General features: G+C 48.6%; 3 protein-coding genes across 6 annotated transcripts in view; 1 reads left to right on the forward strand and 2 right to left on the reverse strand.

Moving 5' to 3' along the window:
• Window positions 1–641: 641 nt before the first annotated feature.
• LOC120953017 (uncharacterized) lies at window positions 642–10,025 on the reverse strand. The gene is made up of 6 exons (XM_040372664.2): window positions 9,465–10,025; window positions 5,517–6,251; window positions 5,017–5,424; window positions 2,057–2,362; window positions 1,228–1,932; window positions 642–1,144 (listed from the first exon to the last, which is right to left on the reverse strand). The coding sequence occupies exons 1-6, from the start codon at window positions 9,666–9,668 to the stop codon at window positions 731–733; spliced, it is 2,772 nt and encodes a 923-aa protein (XP_040228598.2). The 5' UTR covers window positions 9,669–10,025; the 3' UTR covers window positions 642–730.
• A 3,997-nt stretch (window positions 10,026–14,022) lies between these two features.
• Window positions 14,023–26,597, reverse strand: part of LOC120953771 (uncharacterized) — a 51,505-nt gene continuing 38,930 nt past the window's right edge. The window contains exons 2-12 of one of the 4 annotated variants that reach the window (XM_040374022.2): window positions 23,806–23,941; window positions 22,141–23,723; window positions 21,740–22,070; window positions 20,789–21,265; window positions 19,999–20,178; window positions 19,645–19,923; window positions 18,804–19,112; window positions 18,214–18,526; window positions 14,857–15,088; window positions 14,340–14,745; window positions 14,023–14,245 (exon numbers count right to left, since the gene is read on the reverse strand). In XM_040374022.2, coding sequence (XP_040229956.2) covers window positions 14,185–14,245; window positions 14,340–14,745; window positions 14,857–15,088; window positions 18,214–18,526; window positions 18,804–19,112; window positions 19,645–19,923; window positions 19,999–20,178; window positions 20,789–21,265; window positions 21,740–22,070; window positions 22,141–23,723; window positions 23,806–23,941 — 4,307 coding nt within the window. In that variant the 3' untranslated portion in view covers window positions 14,023–14,184. Of the gene's footprint in view, window positions 14,246–14,339; window positions 14,746–14,856; window positions 15,089–16,233; window positions 17,059–18,213; window positions 18,527–18,803; window positions 19,113–19,644; window positions 19,924–19,998; window positions 20,179–20,788; window positions 21,266–21,739; window positions 22,071–22,140; window positions 23,724–23,805; window positions 23,942–26,597 lie in introns of those variants that run through there. The other 3 variants (XM_040374023.2, XM_040374024.2, XM_040374025.2) reach the window with 3 other exon arrangements.
• Window positions 24,173–26,365, forward strand: LOC120953778 (splicing factor 3A subunit 3). The gene is made up of 2 exons (XM_040374034.2): window positions 24,173–24,432; window positions 24,523–26,365. Exons 1-2 carry the CDS (start codon window positions 24,337–24,339, stop codon window positions 25,879–25,881), a joined length of 1,455 nt encoding a protein of 484 aa, XP_040229968.1. The 5' UTR covers window positions 24,173–24,336; the 3' UTR covers window positions 25,882–26,365.

Consider the following 26,597-nt stretch of genomic DNA (forward strand, 5'->3'; position numbering starts at 1 on the left):
CAACATTCCACCGCACGAATCATCTCAGCATATCCGTCTCCGCAGTTACGCGCAAATCAATTTCAACAAGGTAATTTTCTCCCAATTCTTACGACACTTGGGTACACCGCTTCAACTATCGCGCAAGTCTCTCGAGCGACATGAGAACGATACGCGTCTGTTCACGAGCGTAAAAAGGAGAGAGAGAGAGAGAAGCAAACGCAAAAAAAAACAACAACAAACGAACGATGATGAGCGTAAACCATAGCAATGCCCGATCGTTATCGCAGCTAATATCGCCCGTGCGAATGCAAATATAGATAATGCTGCTGCTCTAGCACCGCCTATTACCCCTCACCGCTGCTACCGAACACACCGAACGGGGCCCGACATCAAATCGAAACCCCGTGAAACCTGGGGCCCGATTATCTAATCACTGCAATTGATTGCAGTGTGCAGCGATTAGAGGAAGTAGTTACCGATCATGAAAGGTACGAGAAGGCAAGCGGAAAAGGGGGAGGAAGGCGAAAGGTGTCGGTTCTGAGACGATGGTGATTGCCAAGTTGAAAGTTCAACTTGATTCCGGTCGCGTGCGTGGACTGTCTACGTCTGTAGGCTGTCTGTAGTCATTCTAATAAGATTACAAGAACAAGATCACACAAACAGGAAATAAAAAGAGTCCGACTTCTTTGATGTATCACAATTTTCTTTACTTCTACACTTAATCATTCGACATTTGGCGGCTGCAATCCTATCTCGCCCGCTTCCTTCCACTATCGTTCGATCGTTCCCGCTCCTCCAGACTGGCCAGTATGTGCTCGTACACCATCGGGCGCGCATTGATGGCAATCGTGAAGTCGAGATGGTTGAAGTTTGCATCCTCCACCAGATGCATGGTCGGCGGTGTCGGCAGCAGCTTGGAAAAGTCCACCGCATCCCGCGGATCGATCAGCCAATCGTTCTGCGCGTAAAAGATCGTCACCGGCGCCGTAACTGCGCTGAGATTGTACGCCGGCGCATTCCAGTGGCTGTAGCGGAGGGTATTGTTGCGCCGACCGTAATCGTACTGGCGGAATTGACCCGTGCGCTGCAGCTGGGCGTAGTGGAACAGCTGCTTGATGGAGGCGCCGGCCGGATCGTGCCCAACGAGGATCTGCATTGCCATCTGGAAGTGGTGGATCGGGTTCGGGTTCGAGAAGCACATGAAGGAAACGATTACCGAACACTACTACCACTACCGCTACTTACCATGTCGGCCATCTTTGGATTCGGTCCCACCGTTTGGCTCACTACCTGTATGCACAGATTTTCCGGATCGGTCATGGGGCAGAGCAGGCGGGCCAAACCGTACTGTGAGGTCAGGTGCGGCAGGAACTGGTGCACGCCGAGCGCATTGAACAGCTCGTGCAGTGCGTCTATGTTCTGGAGCAACCACTGGACGGGCGGACTGCGGACGCGCTTCAAGCAAACGGCCGGTGAGAGCGCGTACATGCGGCCAATCTTTTCGTTGTACTCGGGCCGGCTGGAAGCCATCACGAAGAACACGGTTGTACCCTGCGAGTGGCCGATGTAGTCGACCTGCGAGGCACCGGTCTGCCCCAGGATGTACTCGATCACGGCGGGCAGATCGTAGTAGCCCATCTCGTGCCAGGTAAAGTCCCAATAGTCGTGCGAGTCGCTGTCGAGGCGCGTATGGCGCCGGGAGTACCGATTGCCGCGCATATCCGCCAGCCACACGTCGTAGTCCCGGTCGGCCAGCAGGTAGGCGAGGCTGTTGTTCGGCCCGATCAGCACGTAGTCGGCGGAGCTGGCGAGCAGTCCGTGCACGAGCAGCAGCGGCCGCGGGTGGCGTTGCGTTCGCGCCGGTATTCGAGTGAGGGAAATGACGTACCCGTCTGCACCGGTCGCTTCGTGGCTTTCGACCGGATAGCCATACTTGGTGATCAGCTCCGACTGTAGAGCAGGAAGCCGAAAGACACAAACAATCATTTTTTCTGAACACCTCCGCATAGAATCACAAGGACTTGCCAGTATTAAAATAACACTTTAAACATTAATTTGCACATTTGCACCTTACCGTACTCAGCGCTCCATCCTCTATATCGATCGCAAAAAAGCTGCCAACGTCGTTGGCATTCTCTGAGCGCACCTCGGCAGATGCTGCGTCGGCGACACTGGGCGCTACACCGAGCAACACGATCAGCGACGACGACAACAGCAGGGTCAGCGGCATGACGGCTATCATGGACCGGCGTGTCACAACCGTACGTTCTAAGTCGGACGCCATTCTACTACTGACAAACCCCGTAGTAAGTACAACCGATCGGAAGGAGAACCGCTTCACTACTACGCTACACACTGGCCAACAATTCTGATCTAATACCTACGCTATCATCATCCCGTGATCGGGCGTTCTCACAAGTTCTCACAAGCGTGTGCGCCAGTGCGATATCGCGATAGGGGAAGGGCGACGCAAACACGGTTTGTCTCAGTGCACAACCGGGCATCAGTGACTAATCGGTTGGAATCTTGTGTGTTTTTTTAGCGATTTTAGCGAAAGGTAAACTACAAATACATTTTCATAACAAATAATAACAATTTAGAAGGTGGAAAGCTTGAAAAATGCTGTGAAAACAAATTATTTGATGTTTTGAAATCGCTGCCAACGGTTGTTGTGACGAGTCGTACGAAATCGATCAAAGTGTTGATATGGTGATATGATGCATTATCCTGAAACTCACTTTAGCTGGTTAATTGTTTAAGTCGCCTTCAATAGTCACCATCATTAAATAAATGAATTTATTATAATTCATTTCAAAAACTAAGATGAACGTGCAAAGGAACATAGTACAACACTTAGTAGCTAGCTCGCGCGTAGCTCATCGCGCTCATACGAACCTTGGAGCTTTCATAAAGCTCATTCGAGTAGAGCTTTCGGTAGGGCTGCTCGATTGAAGGGAAGCACTGTGCTCGAACGACAGTAATGTGCAGTGCATTTGACACACGGTTTAAAGATTCGATTTATTTATTTGCCCAAACTGTAGGGTTTTATTTGTGATGAAATTTAAAGTAAAAATGAGGCCGAAATTAATCAAAAGTCAATATCAATACATTGCTACTATGAAATGCCACCAAACTTCAAGATGAAATGCTGAAATATTGGATAAGATTAGGACAAATTATGGGCTACGTACTGATAGCGTGGTTGCGAGGCTGTGCATTTGAGGCAAACCGTGGGTTCATTAGTTGCAGGAACGCACAATCAACCTATTTGGAGCAGTGAGTTTAGATCGGATTCACCATTGATGCAACTATGGGACAGGCTGAACCTTCTTTCACCCGATTCCGTACCTAATTTGCTGCAACAAAGGGACGGAATAGCTTATGCTTTTTTACACCAGTCGAAATCGTTGCGCCTACTGAACCTACTTATACCATAAGGGACGACTCGAACGAATCCGGGTCGCTCATCACTAGTTCGTAAAAGTGGTAGTTTTGGTACGATCTGATCTGGAAGAAGTTCCTGTTCTCCGACCAAACGAAATAACAAGATCCAACACCGTTGAATCGTCAACTGATCATCCTAAAAATATGAGTGCAAATAAAACGATTAAATTCCAAATCAGTCAGTTCTGATTAGTGTTGGGAGATTCGAGATTCAATCCCTAGATAGATTCGATCGGATCGGATCCCATTTGTGGGATTTGAGTCCCTTTAAGATTCCATTGCAATAAGATTGGAATTCGATTGGGTTTGGGATAAGATTGCTATTGGACTGGAAAAGCGATCGGATCGTTATTGCAAAGGGAATAGTGAACAGAATGCAATAGGAATTATTGGAATTGCTTCGCACCACTAGTTGTTATGAAGCACAAGATCATCGATTATCTATCAAGGTTATTTAATTTGTTGGCTTTTCTCTGTACGCTATTCGTGATAGCGTGGTATAGCCTAGATTTTAATTTTTTTGGGAAGGGGTTATCAACTTAATCGTCAATCAATTCATCAGTCATCATCAATCAATATCAATGAAAGTTCAATAAGAGCGATATTTATTAATTTCTATGTTATTTTATTTTATGATCGCACTAAGTAAACTTATTGGGCAGTAACATGTTACATAATAATACTCAACAATACACCAAACACAACAGCGCGCTAGAATGTGGATTACAATTATGTTGCTCTGTTAATACTTGTATGCACCATCATGCGCACCTCAACGCGAAATCTTTGAAATGGAACAGAATGTTACGCCCTTGTAGCCATGCTTACATCTGAAGCTTGTGTTGCTATCAATCACAAACGTACGTACACTTCCTGCGCTCTTTAACTTTTACACCGACATGCCCAGGTACCGGTTATACGCTTGGCGCCCAGCGCGTAACATTCCGTTTTCATCGATCCATCAGTCTTCCCGGCCGATAGGAAGAACGCCTATGACATAATACTTAGCGACCTCCACACTGCCGCACCGTAATCCTTTGTCTGAACGCTTAACGCTTCACTAATCAGTAAACTTCGACAAAGCAGCGGTCAAATACGCAGCGGGATTTTAGAGCCCACTTCCGGACAGTTAAAGGCCACTTATCCGCTGATCCGTTCGTCACAGTTTGGAAACGAGAAATATTAATCACACCCTTGAAGCGATAGGGGAGCTTTGCTGATGAATTGATGATATGATTTGCTGGGAAGGGTTTCACCGGTTAATCATCAGTCCCCAGAGGGGGGGCTGCAATTTGTAATCATAAACCAACCGATTTGAAGGGTGTCATCTTACACCGAGTGTGCGGTGTGATTAGTGGCGATCAAAACAGCAACAAAAATGGCAGTAATTAAGCGGCAGTTGCATGTGCATGTTGCAGGCACGTAATGTGTGGCCCTTTAGACACACCTCCGCGCGCCAACCACACACGATCATCGTCATCGTCGTACAGGTCGTGGGAATTCTCCACCAATTAATGCCCTAACACCCGGTAGCACTCGATGGTTCGCGATTCGATCGCACCAGCGAGCCCCTGCAGCGGAGCGTCACACATTCCCGGATGTGCGCGGGGCACGCCGATCGTACTGGTCGAGCTCCTGCAGCAGAATGGAGTTGAGCAGGCGGGCCGAGTTCTTGGCCAGTATGAAATCGCTGTGCGTGAAGTGCCGGTCGGCGATCTGATGGACGGCGGCCAGGTTCGGCACCTCGTCGGCCAGCTGCAGCGCGTCGCGATAGTTGATGACATGATCGTTCAGCCCGTAGTACACCACGACCGGTACGGTGGCACGGGTCAGATTGTACAGCGGGGCGGGTGGTGATGCGTGGAAGCCGCCCTGGCCAGTGCTCCGCAGCGGGCTGTACTTGGCGAACCGGGCCGTCCGTATGATCTGCGAGAAGTGGTGCAGCTGGCGGAGCGATGCACCGGCCGGGAAGTGGCCGAGAAAGATGCGCAGCATTCGCTACCGGAGCAACAAGAAGAAAAGGGCAACAAGTGCGTTGAGAACTTGGCAACCACGAAGCTGGCACGCAACGGCTAACCGGAAACACTTACATCGTCTACCTGGGCCGGGTTCCTGCCCGCCACGTCGTACAGCAGCTCCCGGCACACGGTCACATTCCCATCGGCGCACACGATCTTCACCAGCGGCGCAATGAACCGGCGGTTCGGCAGGATCTCGCGCCGGCCGGCCGCGTCCAGCGCGGCCACCAGCGGATCGGCCAGCGTCACGAACGTGCGCACGATCCGGCCCTCCAGCCGGTACATGTACACCGAGGGCGAGATGGCCTGCATGTCGATCAGCTTCGCGCTGTACTCGGGCCGCTCGGACAGCAGCACGAACAGCACCATCGTGCCCTGGGAAAAGCCACCGTAGTGCAGCCGGGCGGCGCCGGTCGCGTTCAGCACGTGGTCGATCAGGGCGCGCACATCGTACAGCCCGATCTCGTGCCAGGAAAAGTTCCAAAACTCACCCGCGCGTGCGTCCGGATCGTGGTGCAGATGTTTGCGCGAGTAGCGCGTGCCGCGCGCGTTGCCCATCCACACGTCGAACCCGGCATCGGCCAGCAGGTAGGCGAGGGCCCGGCCCGGCCCCATCAGCACCCAGTCGGCACAGCTGCTCAGCAGCGAGTGCATCAGGAAGATCGGTGCGTTGCGGTGCGGTCGGAGCGGCGGCTTGCCGGATGCGGCTCGCCGGCCGGCGATGCGGTACAGATCGAGCAGATAGCCGTCCTCCGTTTGCACCTCGTGGATTTCGATCTCGTACCCGTACTTCCACACCAGCTGGGGCTTGAAGGTGAGAGGGAGTTGACACAAAACACGGAGCATTAAATTAGTGAGCGAACAAAGCACTTTAGACGGGTAGACGGTACACACACAAAAAAAGGATTTGACAAAATTGATAAAATCAGTAATTAGGTGAACGACACCACGAATTTGTTGCAATAACTGAGCAAGGTTTAGATTAAACAGCCCTGACCATAGTTAACATTTTGACAAAATTGACAGATTTTGGTTCATGCATTGGTCACGCCACTATAGAAAGTAGACATTGAACTTGGCAATACTTTTGATGGATATTTGGAACATGGGGTGGCTTATATACGTGGTCCAATTAGTTTTGATCATGATCTGACACGTTAAATATCAGCTTCTCGTTTGCGGCAATGTGTGGCAATAGGCGAACTATGAATCTAAATTTATTCTGTTTGTTGTCTGTACATTACTTTAAAACCATGCACATTTTCAGGGTTTAAAGTTGTGTATCGATAAGGAATTTTAAATATGTCCTTACATGTTACTGAATAAGTCTCTATTATTTGGCTTCGTCCCAAGAGTTTTGAGACAAATGATTCAAACACATTAGCAGAGAATAGAGTATCACCATTACATCGTAATATCTTTTAACACTGAAATTTTCATTGGAGTAAAGATAAAGTTTTTGGTGAAACAAAAAAAACTGAACTGTTTTCCTTCAGGGCAGTGGTGCCCTCAACACCTTTTTGATATCACTGATGATCTTACACTGGGGGCCGGTCTCGTGATACAGTCGTCAACTGGTACGACTTAACAACATGCCCGTCATGGGTTCAAGCTCCGGATGGACTGTGCTCTCATACGTACGACAGACTATCCTGCTGTGGATTATACATAAGTAATCACTGATAGCCAAGCCCACAAGTGGTACAGGCAGGCCATGACCGACAACGGTTGTGTTGAGCTAAAGAAAAAGCAGATGTTCTGACGCACTGATGATCACTTTGATGCAACTATTTTTTTCCACTGCTCATTGATATTGAGGAAGGAAGGGTAAATGTCTATAGGGTAAATGTACCTATAGTGGTGGTAGTACCAATAGTGGTGGTATTGCACCAAAATGCCGTTCATACGGCAAATTACAAGTAATTAAGTTATTTACGTTAGTGTGAAATGTTCTTTAGCCTTTTACAAAGGTTTTAAAAATTAAATGGGGCCATTCCGTTACTTAGTGACCGAAAAATACATTATTTTGTGAAATGTGTTAACATTTTTCCAAAATCCTTAGCATTTCATAACGAAACTCATTTTTCTGTTAACGTTCTAAATGACCACATAACCACGTAATTACTAGTTTTTCAACATAACTGTTATGAAATGTTATTGTTTTACTAAAGTTATTTGCCTTTTTACCATATTTATGCATTCTTAAGTGTTTTTTACCATAGTGCCATTATAGGTACACAAAACAGGCATGTTCCAATAGTGGTTATAGTTATAAAATCAATGAAAACTAAAATAAGCAACAGAAATGAGTTTTATGAAGGTAATTTACCAAAAACAGGCCAAAATTCGCTTATATGGCTGAATGAAAAATTGACTTTGAAGTCAAGCACACTCTTCCGGGTGTAGGTTGACGACAGGTGTGATGCAGTACTTTAGTCAATAGTTTCATTGATCAAATTTATACATTTTTTACGATCAAATTACGCAAGAAACCTATATTATGGCAGTAATCCTTGCTATTCATACGAAAACAGCTTCGAAACTAAGTTTCATTGATATAATACACCGTTTTTGATGCATCTTTGTTTACCACCACTATAGGAACACAATACGACGGCTATAGGAACCATACCACCATTATAGGTACAACGGAGCAGTCACAAAAATATGTATTTTTTTCGTAAATTTTATGTATTTCATGATAAAAATGGTTGTGATTGCGTAGATAAAACATATTCCAATTGGTATGTGTTAAAATATTCTGAAATTGTCCTTCCTGACACCTTAAATGTATTAAAACACATCTGTACCACCACAAATTGCACCACTATTGGTACATTTACCCTATTTTTTATCACACTTTTACTGGAGATTATAGGAGATACGTAGTTAGATTTTCCTACAAATTAATTTAATTTTGGAAATATCACAAAACCATCAATTTCACTTTGATGTACTGAAAGCCTACAACCAACTATCTTTCGCGGATCAGTCACAGGTACATTAGCTGTGTGCATTGTTTCTTTATTTGTATTTCGGGATCAAAAGCCACGAAGGAAATCGATTTGGAACTCAGTTTTATTGCCCCGCTATTGAGGAAATTTACACATATTTTCCAAGCTACTGTTTCCCACCACTTTGCGCTTTAGAATGTTTATAGTCGTCGGTAATCTTGTTCGCTCCATAGAATCGAATAACAGCCTTATCGAATGGGCGTTAAACGCACAGTTTTGAAATGCTTTGGATTAAAAAAAATAGGATTGTTCTTGTCGGGAGCTTCTGCGGCCTTCCCGATTCTCTATCTCCAAAAATATAGATATTAATCCTTGGTTGGAAACCGACAGTGATCGAACTCAAATGGGCCAGGAGTGCTCAGGCGAGAGATTTCAGCCTCCAAGCCAAGCTCCATACAACTTCTCGCTCAACACTTCAGAAAGGGCTACATTCGTGTGACCGCTTAGGGTTGTTCCACTTGTGTTAATCCGCCACTGGCCTCACCTTCCGTCCAATAAAGCCAGAGAAGGGACGGATAAGCTTTCCTCATGTTCGCATGATTTTGTTTTTGTTTTTTATTTTGCAAAATTTAAAACCATTAATTTGATATTATTAAACCAATAATTTGCAACATGTTTAAAGAACAAATAAATTTGGGGCATTGCAATTAAAATGTCTTTAAAACTTGCGAATCATTATTTACTTCTCGAGCAAACAATGGCATTTGATGCCAATAAGGGCAGTTTGTGTGTTGAATTTATTTAAAAAATATTAAATTTTCTTCACACTTTATCTGCTTTTTCCGCGCATTTTTCACACCGAATAACACACATAATGTTCGTTTGCATTATGCTTTCTTTTGTCGTTCTCCAGCATACCACTGTCAGTACTGTAATAACACCATTGTCACCTTACATACTTTGATTACCGGTCCTAGTCCCACAACACTACACCACATTTTGCACAGCGATGAATTGTTACAGAAACCGATCGGACGCTTGCAAGGATCACCCGTTCCGCACTTACCACCGTCAGGTACGCGTCTTCCTCCTGCAAGTTGTTGAACGGTGGATCCTCCTCCACCCTTTGCACCGACCCATCCTCATCGTACTCGTTGCTATCGTACCGGCGCGGATGCTTTTGATAGTAATGGGCCGAAAGTAGCATCGGAAACACTAACAGCAGCAGCAGTAACCGCTGCTGCGGCAGCGACAGTTGTCGGTGCACCATTTCTCAACGCCAAACTCTGCGCGTTTCGTTCACCACGCCGAGCATTCGGATCGCGCGGTCTCGGCTGGTTCGGCTCGGCTGTAGCTGCCTGCAGAACGTTCCTTTCGCTAGCGGTATCGCAATAGAACTAAAGCGGACCGAATGCTTCGCCGGGTACGTTACCCGGTAGCGGCCGCGCATGCTAATGGGCGCCAACAATAATTGCCATGCGGGGGCCAGGTTGCTGGTAGTGGTACCGCCGGAGTAGCGCGCGATCTCGCTCACAATAGGCCACGGCAACCGAAATCATGCGTCGCGTCTTTTCGCGTCCCATTGTCGTCACGTTCCGCCATCGTGTATAGCGTGTTCGGTTTGTATTTGCAGCTGGAGGCCACTCGGAGCCTTTCTACGGATCGGCTCGCGATCGTCGGGGTATCGAGCTGCAACCGAACCTTCCAAACGATCGTGCTGGCAGAGGATCGCTTCTATTGTTATTAGGCATCAGGTTTCATTATCGATCGCTTATCTACTAGCAAGATAAGCTTCATTGTCATCGCCTCTGGTATGCTACTAGTTAGTGGTGATTAATACACGGGCAAGAAATAGGTCAAAGGATCAACCCAAGTCGATACTGGCAACGCCTACCAAATGATGCTTAAATGCCCTATATTTAGAATATATTAACATTGTTATAATCAATGGTGAGATTGTTGCATTTAAGTGGAATTTCTGAGCAATTAAACTCAACGCGATTAACCGGTTGAAGGAAGCTGATGGAAGCATGTGTGCATTCTGGTTGCTGGTTGGTATGCACATCACAATTTAGAGGAACAAAAAACACACTAGTAAGCTTTCAATACTCCATTGCATGCGGTTGCTTCTGTTACTCTAATGTTTACCCCCCTTTGGCCAGCCAAAAGAAGAAGAAAAAAAGTCTTCCTCAATTTGTGCATCATAATACGCGAGTGCATCTTTATTTGTGTGCCCAAAAAAAACCCGACCGTTGATGTGCAGCACAAACATTCAAATGGATGCAAATGAATCAAACCTTGAAGGCTTCGGTCGCGGCCACGAACCGCCGGGCCGAACAAGCAGTCAGTCAGTAAGCCAACCACTCCGCTGTTGATAAGGAACAGAACTGCAAACACTTACATTCAATTCACAGCCTCTTTTGGCACACCAAATCTTCTTGCGACCTGCAAATGTTTACGATGCATTGCTTTTTTTTCTTGTGTTGACTCACGCTCTGCGCCCCGGCGTTTAGCACCGGCTTAGCAGGTGCCGATCCCCCACGTCGCAACGGCTAATCAGCTGGGCTGGAAAATAACGGACGGCGGGCTGGAAGAGCGGTATGTGAACTGATTAGGCCTGGGACGGACGCGGGTTTTCGCAGAACCTGATGACCTTAATTAGTGCCAGGGGACGGGGATCGAACCTCAACCTAACCCAACGACTACTGCTACTACCATCACCTCCACCACCAGCACCACCAGCAGTAGCGAAGGGGTCTTTGATTATAGGTCACAACACTAGCCGGCAGCTCACTGTTGCTGCTACATTCCTTTGGAACTGACCCTTCGCCAGGAAAGCGAGACAAACACTCACACACACAGTGGAAAACACCCCGCTCACAGATCAAAATCACGTGCCAAACCGTACGCTGCTTCTGCCGGCCTTGACTGGAACACGCGTGCGTTTCTACCGATCAGAAGGGGGATTTAAAACAATAATTGAAAATGAAAATTATCACCCCAACGGGGTGGAAGTGAATAGAAAAACACATGAAGAGAGATAGAGAGCAAAAAGCAACCCTTCACACGCGATCGATGTGTGGGTAAATAATGACTGATGATCGAGAGGTGCGCGAACAAAATCAATCATCAAACTTTTAGTGCCCAGCGCACCAATTATCCTTTTAGCCGGTGCGCCGGAACAATGAACGGATCGCGGGGGGTGCAACAGCGAACAGCGGCGACGGGAGAGGCACCCCATTTGCATTGTGCACTTTATGCGGAGGGGCAGGGGAGCCCTAATAGTGGCCACGGTGCGAAGAATGGGAGAAAGACCACGACACACGATTGGCCAGCAATAATAATAGTAATCATATTGGAGCATCTTCCTCTGGCGGCTAGAAGGTTTTGTTCGCTCAATTCAGACAATAAGACTACTTTGGTTGGGTGCCAGTTCCGGACGTCAGGTAAACTCTGCCGGTGCACATTTGCTGGTAAGGTCGCATCGTACCTCGAAGCAAGGCCACCCGAGCTGAGCACAAGCACGGTGGGGGGTGACGCTGTTTCTGAAAACAGTTCAACAGTTGAAAAGACATTCCTGAAAAGACATTGAAAAGACGAACAAAGAGACTGCGATGCGGCAACCAGAAAGAAGAAGGAGCAATTCGAATCCTCTTCCTCGATGATTTTTTGTTATAATATTTCCAAACTTTGTAGCGGAATTTGGGGCAAGTGTGCCATACGGGGCAAGTGTGCCATACGGGGCAAGAGTGCCACCAAGCATTTTCCTTAACAACTTTAGTTTAGTGATCAATTGTGTATACAGTTGGTTGCTTTCCAATGACTAGGTATACTGAGCCGAATTTCATATAAATCAATCGATATTTCTCATTGTTTTGAACTTATTTATATTGAGTTTCAAAATTGAGCAGAATATTATAATTTTTTAATCCAACCAAATAAGCTCTCAAAAATCATGCGAACAATCAACCGAGAAAATTTTTACACCACCGTATAGCTGAGAAAACGTTAAATTTTTTGTGGGGTTAGTTGAAAAAAACTTTTTTTTGTCACTGAAAAATTCAATTTCAAAAAAGTTACAACTTTTGGGGCAAGTGTGCCATCTCTGTTTGGGGGCAAGTGTGCCACCATCTTTCATAGGCGCGAGCTGTCAAAAATGTAAACATTGTTGTAGCGTGCTGCGGAATGCTGCGCTATTGTGAGCGGATTCCACGCCAGAAAAACAGAACAGTAACAAACCATATTGTGGTACAGTTGGTGGTCAAAAAGGGTTCATTGGTGACTAAATACATGTAGGAATACATACACTAGTGGTACAAACGTAATAATTTCCAATTATCTAAGAAATACGGTTATTTTAACCAGGTGGCCGTCTTGCCCCATACGAGTGGCACTCTTGCCCCATAGCCCAAAAAAACAACGTCTTTTTGGACCCTTTTTAAAACGCTTCAAAAACTGTTTTATTTCCACTTTTTTCAAGCGAAACTCATTTATAAGTGAGGAAATAGATGTAAAATGATTATGAGATTTAAATCGGCTTTTGAAAAACACGTTTTAGTGAGTTATAACTTGAAATGCTTAAGGTGGCACACTTGCCCCAAGTTCCGCTAAATTGTCTCTTCCATTTTAAATCCTTTCGCGATCAGTTAAAAAAGGAGTCATAAGCAACCACGTGCGTGCGAAATTTGAAATATCCCGGCGCCGGGAATCGCGCCCGCAGGATAAAATCCGTTAAACTACCAGGGCAGCATGATCGATAGGAGGATCAACACACCCGTTGTGGCGCTATCGCCAACTCGCCGCCATCCTGTCGCCATTGCTTAAGGCGGCGCTACTTGCACTAATGGCGGCGTGAAACAATAGCATCGGCAGTTAGTACACCTCCTTCGAGTACAGTATGGCGAGCGATGCGGGGAACGCTGCTGATTGGTTGCCGTGTGTTTGCCATGGTAACGGCGGTGTACGTTTGCTGCACGGATGCTCCACGCTGCAAGCGATCCTTCGATCCTGTTACCAAAACATCGATTTTGGTTATCAATTTGCATCGCCGACTCGACGAAACGAGTGAGAGAGAGAGAGAGAGCGCGCGCAAGCGAAATCAATCAAAGCGGCTGCAGCCGCCTACTCTCTCCCTCGCATGTCATCGATCGTCGTTGTCGCTAAACACGCGGCCGCAACAAAAAAAAATCAGCAAACGAGCGATGTAATGATAATTGCATCAATAAACAATTATGAATGTGATTAACTGTTTCGGGGCAGGCTGCGATAGAGGCGATCAAATTGAAGCCTAATATGGTGTATGTGTGTGTGAGCGAGGGTTATGTTGCCTGTTAAAGCCATTGATAGCCACCGAGCTACCACCGAGCACGTGCCCCCATCGCTTTGCCCGCGCGATCATCATCATTAGCGATCATTAGGTGGTGAGAAATTAGTTATTTTTCTTTCCCTTTTGTTGCGCCATTCGTTTCTTTGGCAGTAAAGCGTCCTCATGCTATGCTATGTTTATGTGGCTATAAAATGATTATTCGCATGGAATTTTGCTTTAAAAACAATAATTATACATTGAATTTGATTTAAAGGTAGTGAAGATTCGCAAACTTGCACGTTGTCCTTTCTTGTTCGAGTAGTCTGGTTGTCTGTTTTTATTTCGCACATTACACATACAATTGTAACATAACAGTGACTTGGTCCTGCATAAATTAGTGATATTCCCTGTTCTCTTCCTACTTATTTACAAGCTCGCCCATCACGGTGCGCATCTACTACTATTACTGCTACTATTACTACTACTCGCGCGTATTTAAGGACGATCGCAGCATTTCGTACGCCGACTTGGATGCTTCGGTTCTGGAATGAAGAACAGAAGAAAAAAAAAGAGAAGCAGCTCGTTAATGCTCACCCACAAGCGTTCACGCCAATCCGGCCAGCGGACCGCACTTACCGGAGCGAAAGGATAGGCCGTAGCGCATTGCGAATGTTTTGATAAACGAGCGGATTGAGCTGCTCTTGCTGCTGCAGCAGCTCGCCGAGCGAACGGTCGCCAGTGTTCGAGCCCGAGCGTTCCGTGGTCCTTCGACACGGTAGGCCGTGGGCGGCCGCAAACTGTTCGAACGTTTTCTCGCGCAAAAACAACAGCGGCCGAATGATGCGCACCGCTCCTTCCGGGTGCGATTTCGACACATCCTCCGAGCGCTGCACCGCCGGCAGCGCACACAGCTCACCCCGGTGGAGCAGCGAGGTGAGGAACCGATCGGCCAGCTTGTCGAGTGTGCTGGCCATAGCGAGCACGTTGTACTGCCGGTGGCGAGCGTGGTGCATCAGCTGATCGGTAAGTGATTCGTGTGAAGCTGCGAATGATGAGTGTGTGTGTGTGTGTGTGAACGTGGTGTGAAAAAAAAGGCAAATGATCATTACACACTGGTGCACACGGTGTAGATCACACGAAGATCGGCACCTACCTAGCGGCTCATAAAAGTACGGCACATCGAGCTCCTTCAGGTACAACATTAGCGCGCGCGGATCCACTCCACTGTCCGCGCTGCCAACGGTGACGGCGGCCAGCTGCACCTTCAGCCGGCGGGTTTGACAAAACTGACGCAACAGATGCAGCAGGCAGAGGGTGGAGCTACTGCCCGACAGGCACACCAGGACGCGATCGCCCTCCTGCAGCATTCGATACTCGTCCAGTGCCTGAACGGGGGAGAGGAAGTAGGTTCAAGAAACGACCAGAATTACATGCCGGTAGTGTGAAACGGTTGCAGTGGAATGGTATCGGTCAACACATCAGCTGCAGTCCGTTTGCAGTAGTGACCTGAGCGAAACACTCACAGGCGCGGTTTTGCGCGGTTTACTGTACGATGGAGCGGTTAATGAGCGGTGTTGTTGTTGTTGTTGTTGTTGTGAGTGGTCAGCCAGTCTCGTCTGTCGATCCAATTAGCATACCAACGTCCTTTGCATGTGTGTGTGTGTTTAGTGAGAAGGAAATGTATTTCTCAAGGATGCAGATTACGCACAGCGCAGCGGGGTAGCAGCAGGGTGGGTACTGGTGTTGTGGAGACTATCTACTAATAGCTTGCGAGTTGAATGAATGTTAGTAAACAAGACAGCGAACATACCGGAGCTTGTGGAGAGAAGTTAATCATAAGCATTTTCTTGCATTTTGAATATAAAATTTCGTTTTAACAAATTCACATTCAAAATTAAATCTCTTAATAAAAAGTTGCTAAAGGGTCCTAATTGTAAAAAAAATAATTATCATTTGGATTCATAATTTACTAATGCGATAAAAAAAAACTGATTGTAAATTTTAGATTTACTATCCCTGATTCATAAGCGATAGTAGCGCCAAAGCTGCACTGCAGCGGTCAAACTGAAAAGCTCCACTGTGTATCCAATGCACAGCAGCGCCATCTATATGTCAGATCGATAAGCGAACATTTTAAACGCGGATTCGTTAGAATAGTGCAATTCCTTCCACAACTAACTTAATTTCTTGTGGATGTTGCTCGTTTTTTTTCTCTTCTTCTTCAAAGATAAAATGTAAGTAAATCGATCCTCATTCAATCCGATTGGATGTGAATCCGCTTACCATTTCCGCAAGCGATGAATGCCACTGTGGTGACTGAAACGAAATTCCGTCGCCCTGTTCGCCTACACAGCAGTTAGAATTTAAAAATACACATTAAAAATAAACCTTCACAGCCGCATTACAACATTACTTTGCTACTGTATGCACCCAAACGTACTACGCACGCTTCACTAATGTCAGCTACATTTCGGTTACAGGAAAATGGAAAAAAATGGTTAACGATTAGATCAAACGCATCATGATCGAATTAACTTGTTGTGAAATATATATTTATCTCTCTCTCTCTCTCTCTACCTCTCTAACGTTATATTCACTTTCTGCTATATTTATATGTATATATCACACCATCACATGCCATGTTCCGACAAGTATGGTAATGATTTGTAAGAATAGTAAAGATACATTTTCTCTCCTCTCCAGCCCTACCCTAATGAACAATCCCCTTTCCCTCATTCCTGTTTCCTTCACACGCTAATGACTGTTACAAAGCTACAAGTTACAGCAAACATACATCACTACAAGTATTACACACTCTTTCACAGCGGCTTACCAAGCAGCACTTTTGTTGCACAAAACCATTGCGATCGGTAAATGTATGCACACATACTTTAGTTACACATTGGAAGGGTTTCATCCAAACCTACACAAAAGCTTCGCGCAGATTGCGCAGCAGTAGCGATAACGCCTAGACACAGTAAATACAACAAATAGGACAGGGTAGACAGGGTAAGGATGTTTCGCGTATTGCGCACGCAGAAAAAAAAGCAGCTACAAAATCTCCTTTCCGGATCTCATCTCTCCTCCAGCAGCGACTTTAAAATATGGTACAGATATGCATTAAAGTTCCGCTCCACAGCTCCATTCATTAAACGCTTGTTTGCGACACTCTCCCCCCTTCAAAACGCACACGAAAGTTACACACATGTGTTCTTTTCTTCCTCTCTCTCTCTCTCTCTCGCTCTCACTCGCACTCTGCAAAGCATCTCCCGCCGCTACTGTTCATCTCATCTCAGGAGGCGTTCTTCATCTTTTTTTTTTATATTTTAAACAACTCGGTGAACTTCAAGAACAGCTGTTGCACGCATGCGGCACACGTTCGTACGCAACAATAAAAACAGATAAGAGAAAGAAACGGAAGTATATTAAAAAAAGAGTTGATATCACCTTCGCAGGGAGTGGGAGGCGAACCAAAAACGAACGCAAGAACGTAACAACAACATAAAAAAAACATTGAATCAAAAACAGTAACACATAAAAGAAGAAAAAACATTCTTGTTGCAACAACAATAAAAAAAAAAACATAGTAAAAATGACGCAAAAGACAATAAACACGATAACAGAAAACACAGAAACCTCGAAGCTACCCGGAGCGTTCAATGGTAAATGGTGGATAAAATCGTAACAAATGAATCGTGTTTACACGCTATTCGCGCATCTGTGTGCGCACCCGTGGGCTCTCCCGGTTGCTCGCAATATGCGCTGCAGCAAATTGTGAATTGAGGGTTTGTGTTTTTTTGATATAAAAACTATGACTATCAATCGCCGTTCTTCGAATCACACGAACTTTCCTTTCGAATCTTATTCTCTCTTTCTATATATATATCTCTCTCTCTGTTGATTCTCTCCAAATAGTAAAAGTAAGGTGTTGTTAGTAATGATCGCTTAAAATAGTATCATGAATTAGTAATGCTTTCCCGCTACTTGGTACAGCCTGCAGCCTGTGCTTGATCTCCTCTCCAGTATGTCTCTTCTGCTAGTGTGCCATTTCTAGTACGTGGTTAGTTAGCTAGTAGCTGCGAGATCCCTTTCTGCAAACACAACTGTTCCCCCAAATGCACACGAAATGCAACCGATTTCAAGCACCGTTTGCAGTTTTTTGTTATGCTTTATCTGCGTACTCTGTCCGACCAAACCCGTTTGCGTTTGGCGTCGCTATTTGAGCGCATCCTGCACGCCAGTGTGTGTAGTAGTGGTGGTGAGTGTGTTACTGGTGTACCGTAATAACGAGTGTAATTAGTTTGCCATACTACACGAGCGCCCCGCAGTAGTAGTAGTAGTAGTAGTAGTAGTACAAGCCAAGCAGAAGTAATGGGAGTAGCATCATTCATCAGCATGCACACCACACAAAAAACCGCGTGCGGGTAAGTAAGTGTAGAGCAGCGCGAAGGTGGAGCGCCGCTCCGCAAGGGTAAGTATCGCGTGTTAAAGCACAAAATTAATCGTTAACCTCGGCTGCCTGCTTCCAGACTTCCTTCGGCATCTGGTGCCACTGGACGCCACCGGTCGTCCCAGGCGTCACGTGCCCGACGACGGTCTCCCCCGAAGGTGTACGGTTGAGGACGTGCTGCTGGCGGGTTAGGGGACTTTTGCCCGTAGTAGCATCGGCCGGACCGGGCGGATGTCGATCGTTTGGACTGGCCGTGTCCGTATTGGGAGAGGTTTCAACGATCGATCCACCGGACGGTTCCGATATGAGCCGTCGCGGTGGAATTGCTGGCTTGTGTGTCGTGTTGTCCACATCGGCGGAGACGGTGCGTATTCTGGGTGAGGATGAGAGAGAGAGAGAGAGAGAACAGAAAAAAGCAATTGATTTAGTTGAAAAGAATTAATTTCTGATACATTTTGTTCCATTACTAGCTGATAAAGAAACACACACACTAACCCATTTATGATATTATTCCCTCATCGAAAGCACTGCATGAAAACACATGGGACACAACACAATCACACACATGTCACCAAAATGGACATGAATCGCAAATTGCTTGCCGTCCTACCCATCTTCAAGCCCACCCGGTTTGCCGTAGTAAACCTTACCTACTGTCGTGGCCAACCGTCCGGCCCGTCGCCCGTACCCGTCCCCCGGCACTATCGTCCGGCGCGTCGCAAAAGTTCATATTGATGCCGGAGTCCTGCGACGACATGGTGGACCGTGGATCGAAACTCTTGCAGGCGGCGATCGGTCCGGCCGCACCGTGCAACGGTCCCATCATGTAGTCCGGGCTGGCGGCCGAACTGGGCCGCGGGAACGATTCCGACCGGTGCTTGCTGTTGTCGTGGTCGGCCGACCGGGGCCGATGGAGTTTGGCGTCCGGCGTAATATCGCTGTACCGTTGTTTGATCAAGCTAATGGTAGATGGATGGTTGTGTGTTGGGGTCACCATCACAAAGCGAGGAGAAAGTTGATGGTGGGTACGGGGGTTGATGATGATGATGATGATGATGGGTGCGTGTGTTTAAAAATTGCAATCATGATGGATGGATGGATGGATGGACGAGATGGGATTACAGTGACAGTGAAGGACAAGCGACGGTGCGTCCGTTGTTACCGGTGGACAATGCACGCGCACACATTTACGGTATGGGGAAGAAAGAGAAACAGAGAGAGAGAGAGAGAAAAAGAGACAAAAAAAGAGAGAGAGAACGAGGAAGCACCCGTTAGCGATCGGTGGTTAAACTAGCGCTCCTACGGCATTACTTTGATTCCCCCCTGCGGGAGCCTTTGGAGGCAGCTTAAAGCCGTGCCGGTAAACAAAACAAAAACCACAACACGGGACGGGGGATTAACAACTTAAACAAATTCTATAAATACAAACACACACTACTAGTACTAAAATAACAAATGCACTGCTCTCCCCCCCGACAGAACGACAATTACAGTTTGTGTGGTGCCGCTCCGCCGACACTGGCTGCGTTGGACGTTCCACCTGCTGCTGCTGCTGCTGTGCCACCGTTGCTGCTGCGCACTATGTCCGGGGGTGAGTTTTTGCGCGCACCGAGAAATCCTTCGGGCGAGATAATCCCATCGACCGCATTCACGACGTCCCGTATCTCGGACTTCACCTCGTTCGTCATCTCCTTGCTGAACTCGCGCAGATAGTCCACCACGTCGCTGGTGCAGATGGAATCGCGCTTGCTGTCCGCCGGTGCAGGATGGCTGCAAGAAGAAGAAGAAGAAAAAGGCGAGACGGTTGATTGTACGATTTCCTTTCAGGGCTTTCTCCACGCTTACCTCTGCGGTCCGAGGGAGTTGAAGTTGACCAAGCTGCTCATCTCGATGCTGTCGGTGCTTTCGAGCACATCCTCCACCTTGCTAATGACCTCCCGTATCTCGGACTTGATCTCGGTGGCCAGCTCCTTCGTCATCTCCTTCACGTACGCCTGAATGTCTTCCGTGCTTTCGCTGCAGCTACTGCACACGGTAAGTAAACGAATTTAATGGCGTACAGTTATTATCCATTTGGCATTATGAAGCAAATACAGATGACATTGAAGCGACATAAAAAAAAAACGATATGGTTAAGCACATTGATATGGGGGAGGTACAAGAAATAAGCCACGCGGAGGATGCATGCCGAGTAGAACACGGAACGAAACACGGAGCTTTAATCATGCACAGCGAGCGAAATGTGTTAGGAGCGAGCGATCAAGCGACGAACGTTCTGCAAACATGCAACCAGCATGCACTGACAATCATTGAAATAATTATCCTTTTATAAAGATTTTTTTTTCTTAAGCTTAAGCACTTTCTTTTCAGTGTTGAAAAATGGCGTTAAAAACCCCCCAATGGTATAACAATTCATAAATAATATATCCCGATGAAAGTAGCACAACTCAAATGATTCAAATGCATGCGTTTGCAACAAACAAAACGGAAAGCCGGGAGGAGCGAGCACGGGGACAGCGGCGACAGCGGGTGATGTAAGAAGAAAAAAGGAGGAAACAATGAGTAAAAAAAAACACCGGAAAATGCACAAAACGGAATGTGGACACGAGCAGCACCCACACATCGGGATGCTAACCTTCCCATGAGCGAGCGCAGATTCGGAAGGCTCGGTGTCGGCGACGCTGTCCCCGGATGCGGTGGGCTATCGTTGCGCTGCGTCAGGCTAACGGCGTCCGTCTGGCTGCTGCACGAGCAGGACCGCTGTTTGGGGAGCCGACCGGACGGGGGCAGTATCGGTATCGGTGCGCTGGCACCGCCTGTCCCCATCATGGACAGGGGACGGCGTAGCTGGGGGCGCTGCTGTTGCTGCTGCTGGGACGGAGCCGCCGGCATTGACTGTTGCGTTTGGTACGATCGCGCTTGGTGATGGTGCGGTTCTAGCCCCAGGCTGGCGCGCGTATGTGGCCCCAGTGCCTGCAGCGTGGTGACCGAACTGCCATCGCTGAAGTCATGGGTATCGGTGCTCTGTGCTTCGCTTACGTCCACATCCCGTGCAGTAAGGCCGGTGCCGCCGATGTGTGTACGATAGCTGGCGGCTCCCCAGCTGTGACATCTGCGCGATGCATTCCAGACGGGCAGGCAGGCAGGCAGGCAGGTCGATTTGAAGAGTGTAACGGAAAAAGTGCATCTATTATATATGTATTCCCATCGAGAGTATCCGCGAGCGGGGTGACGATGGGAAGGTATCATAAGGGGGGGGGGGGGGGAAGGATGATGGAGAGAGCAAAAGGCTTTCATTCTTTAGGGAACCGTTATCGACTAGCTCGGAATGAAGGGGGGGGGGGAGGGGTGAGAAATGTATTCGAGTTGATGCGCCAGAACGCGTGCAATTCACGTGCGCCAAGAGAACGCACAGCAACAGGATTAATTGCGCAGCGACATTCGCGAGGCCGAACTGTTCTTGCACATTTGCTTGTATTAGTCACGGCAACAACACGCATGCTCAGGTTTTGCGCGCCACGATCTACGACACTCGGCTCAGCATCACGAGCTCGTGAAGATCGAGAGCATCGCTACGTGAACTCACCTGTTTCGGCTCACGTTCATGTCACGCCCAATTGGTCCACCGGGACCGACGGTGATACCGGCGGCGGAAGTGCTGCTCACGTGCCCGGATGCCAACGAGGTGACGTTCAGCATGGGCGTCACCTCACCGCCGACCGAGAATCTTACCATCGGCGGCGACGAGGTCGGTGTGGGGCTGTGCGATTGGTACGGGGATGAGGATGAGGAGTTCTGCCGGCGGTTCGATATCTGCAGCGGCGAGGCCGGTAAACTACGGCTCTTGAATCGCTTAATGTCCAGCGCCGACAGGCTGTGGTGTCGATGGATCAACATCAGCGACGAGTTTTCAGGTACTGGAAAAGCAAAAGCGTGACCATGAGCGTAAATTGTTTCTATTTCTGACAAGGGCAAAGCCCCACTTACTTCTGGTAGGATCGAACGGTACGCAATTTTTGACACTGTGTGAATGGCCCAGCAGCAGCTCGTGAGCCTCGCCCGACAGCATGTACCAGCGTAGATGCTCCATCGCCGCGTGCGACAACTTCAGCACGATCTCATCCGTCGTGGACCGCTGGGCCATTTTGCGCGCCCGGTTGAACAGATTCCGCGCCGTCTGCAGGCAGTCGGAGTAGTTCTGCGGGAACGTGCCCGGGCCGGAGATGCGCCGATCGGAGAACAGCATTTTGCCATCGATGTAGCGGATCGCGCCCAGCCATTTGCGTTCCTTGGCCAGCGAGTTCGAGTGGTGCCGCCATTCGCCGGACCGTGCGTCCACCTCGTACTGAGGTAGCAGCTTCCACGCCTCGGTCGCGACCATCTTGAGCGCCTCCAGTATGAACGCGACCTCCGCCTCCGGCATGAAGAACGGGAAGGTGATGCGCGTGTAGCCGGGATGCAGACAGCCCGCCTTGAGCGACTCGTCGTGCAGCAGCTTCTCGTACTCCACCATCAGCTGCGGGTTGATGCCGAGCGAGTCGCTCATCATGTTGTCGGCCGTCGCCTGTATGCCGAACACATCGTTCAGCACCGCCACCACGAACCGGTGGTGCAGGAAGGCACCGCGCGGATGGCGCACCATGAAGCAGAGCGTCGTGAGCCGCTTGGCCGTGGTGCACGGTGGCCCGAGCAGCACTATCTCCGGAATGGTGCGCACGTGGGCCAGCATCTGCTTGCACGTCTTCTCCATCCGGCCCATGATCGCCTGCGATCCGAGCGACTCCTTCAGCTGCAGCACGAGCCCGGCCCGGACGGCACCGACGACCCCGACCGAGTCGGTCATAAAGGAGGTACTGTGTTCGATTAGTCTACGCTTAATGACTAGTACGCCCGGCGCCTGCACACCACCGACCAGCCGGTTGCAGTGGAAAAAGATGGCGTCCTTCTGGGCTCCGGGTAGGATCGGGTTGGTGCAGATCGGTGCACAGGACGCGGCCATTGAGTGGTCCCAGATGGAGAGCGCATCGTACTGGTGCAGCAGAATCGTGGTGGCCACGTCGTCCGCCAGGATGCCGGTGAGCCGGGACGCACCGGAGAACAGGCCGACCATCTTGCGCCGCGCCTCGGAGAAGTGCTGCAGGCGCTTCTCCAGGTCGACCAGGTCCAGGAAGCCTTCGTGATTTTTCAGTATCCGCTCGATCTGCCAGCCGGCATCGATCCACGAGCGCAGGTTGGATACCGGTTCCGAGGTGCTCACGAACAGGATTGGCGGGGCCGCCGACGGGAGCTGAGTAATGTCGACCACGCTGTCCGAGAGGGCGGACGTGTTGGAGAAGCTGTTGTGCCGGATGGAAGTGCCGAGCTGGAGCGACTGTTGGTGCAGCGCGCTGAGCGATACGTTGGCACTGATGGCACTGTGAGAGTTGTTGTTGAACTGAGACTGGCTGAGGTCGCACACGTTCGGGTTGGACAGCAGGTAGCACAAACGTTCGGCGGGATTATCACAGAAAATGATCTCATCGTCTCCATTGGCACCGACTGCGGCACGCACCAGGTCCCGTGCTTCATTGCTGCAGGAAGGAGAAGGGGTGAGCAAGGGAGTAAACTCATTTTGCACATCGGAGTCTGTCATTATCGTTCATGGTTACTTACTCATATAACTGTGACTGCAATCCCGTGACGGCCGATATGCAGCTGATATCACCAAACGCCGGTAACACTTCTTTGTTTATGTAATCTTCTAAAAACTGCAGCGAACGGCCCGATGACGCATAGTCGGCATAAACCACTGTAAAAAGAAGAATGGACAACTATTAGATTAAATAAATACAGCATTATTTAAAAAAACAAACGATAGTCCTTTCCTTTCCGTCTCATAACGTTCAATTCGAAATTGTTCACAACCACGTGCAATGTTTTCACATGTCACCCCTAGATGGCGCACCGCAATGACGCCATTTTCTTTTTCGAACGTTTCGAACATCGCCCGTCAATCTTCGGGTCGCTTCGGCTTCTGCGGCTGCTTTCATGTTCAGTTCTCGATCAAACGTCAGAAAGTTTGTGTTTCGTTCCTTGTGCTGTGCATTATTTCTCGATTCGCTTGCATTTTTCACTGATTCCCCGCGATTTTAGTTCCGTTTTCATCGTCAACACTGTGCTGGAGCTGACGAAGATACAGCGAAGATGGAAACAATCTTTGAAATACAGCGGCGCTTGCACGAAGAGTGTGACCGGCTGGTGATGGCCATGTCGGAGGAGTTGATGATACCAAAGAAGACGGTAAGTGAAACATAAATTACACCGAATACAGTACAATCGGTGCAAATTGTTTATAATCGCCTGTTTTATGTGCCCCTTTGCTTACCGCAGACTAAAGAGAAAGTGCTAGCGGACCACCGGATAAAGATCTATCTCGAGCGATACCAGACGTGCTCGAAGTCGCTGCTGGAGCTGTACCAGGACAAGGACGGCGAGCGGAAGCAGGAAATCACCAACATGAGCGTGAACGAGTTCAAAGAGTTTTACAGCCAGTTCAATGGGCTGATCGAGTTCCATTCCAACCACGGCAACAATGTGGCCGTACCGGCATCGATCGAGTTCGACAAGCTGAAGGAGCAGCTGAACGATCCGGCCTACCTGGCCGAGGTGGTGAAGTTTAGCGACGTGGAAAACTATGGCCAGTACTTGGATCTGCACGAATGCTACGACAACTTCGTCAATCTGAAGGGCATCGACAAGATCGACTACATTACGTATCTGTCGGAGTTTAACAAGTTCGCCGACATACCGCGCAAGCAGAAGAACCTCAAGTACAAGGGCTACCTGCAGCTGCTGCACGACTATCTGCACTCGTTCATCACCCGCAGCAGGCCGCTGTTCTTCGAGCTGGAGCACACGGTGAAGCGCAACGAGCTGCAGTTCGAAGACATGTGGAAGAACGGCATCGTGCCGGGGTGGGAGAAGGTGCGCGACGTCGACGACGACGCGCTGATCAATTTGAACGAGTTCGGCAAATGGGAGGACCTCACGTACCTCGGGCTGGACCGGCTGAAGGCCGCCCTGCAGGCGCTCGGCATGAAGTGCGGCGGCACGCTGGAGGAGCGCGCGCAGCGCCTGTTCGCCTCGAAGGACGACAAAAACCAGGAGAACGAGCGCAAGCGGATGATGAACCTGAACAAGGAGAAGGATATCGCGCAGCTGGAGTACAAGATCGCGAAGCTGGCGGACCTGGTGGACGACCAGATTTACGAGACGAAGATCAACCTGCAGCGCAAGCAGGCCCGCTACACGCTGGACGAGAGCGACGAGGACAGCATGGACGAGGAGGAATCGGACGATGACGACGGCATCCCGTACAATCCGAAGAATCTGCCGCTCGGGTACGACGGCAAGCCGATCCCGTACTGGCTGTACAAGCTGCACCAGCTGCACTTTACGTACGAGTGCGAAATCTGCGGCAACTACAAGTACAACGGGCCGAAAGCGTTCCAGAACCACTTTTCCGAGTGGCGGCACGCGCACGGTATGCGCTGTCTGGGCATCCCGAACACGGCCCACTTTGCCAACATTACCAAGATCGAGGACGCGCTGGTACTGTGGGACAAGGTGAAGGAGCAAACATTCTCCAAGATGTGGGTGCCGGCCAACGAGGAAGAGTTTGAGGATTCGCGCGGCAACATTCTCAGCAAGAAGGTGTATCTTGACCTGCAGAAGCAAGGCCTGTTGTAGGAAAGTGCATTGCGAGGATTGGAGGGGGCGAAACGGAATAAAAACAGCAAACGAACACACAACAGGACACTTATCTCTCCGTCTGCTCCCTCCGCCCCCCGGGGTTGGCGCCAGAGCAAGAGCAACTCAATCGGTGTAATCCAAGTACGCTGCGGCGTTGTTTACGTTTCGAATGCCCGTTTCGTAATTTGCATCCCAAAAGGTTGATGGTGTCTGGGCGTGTATAAGTGTGCGTGTGTGTGGGCAATCATGAAAGCGCCACATTTGCATACGGCCCCCATTGTGGGAAGTACCACACAGCCTGCAGAGAGGAGGAACAGAACACAAATGATGAACGAATCTGTTCTAATTTTAAACCGAATACCACCAGGGGAAAGATCTTCTCCTCGACAGTCAGTCTCTGCGCGTATCATCATCATTGGTGTATGATGGTGGTATGACACCTTCTTTACATTGGGTAGAATAAAATATGATCTGCTGTGAATTGTTTTGCGCGTTTAATTATTATTTTTATTTGCAAAAAAACGGGAGGGAGTGTCGCGGCACGACATTTAAAGGGTAGAGATAAACAAAGCGCACAATCCGATCGTAGAGGCATTAAATATCACAAGCACACGTTGTTCACACGTTTCTAACCCAGCAATCGTTTGCTACAGCGCATCCCAAATGCTAAGTGTCGAACAATTAACATATAAGAGGACACACACACACATGCG

Source organism: Anopheles coluzzii, chromosome 2, assembly GCF_943734685.1.
Source record: "Anopheles coluzzii chromosome 2, AcolN3, whole genome shotgun sequence".
NCBI classification, from domain to species: Eukaryota; Metazoa; Arthropoda; class Insecta; order Diptera; family Culicidae; genus Anopheles; species Anopheles coluzzii.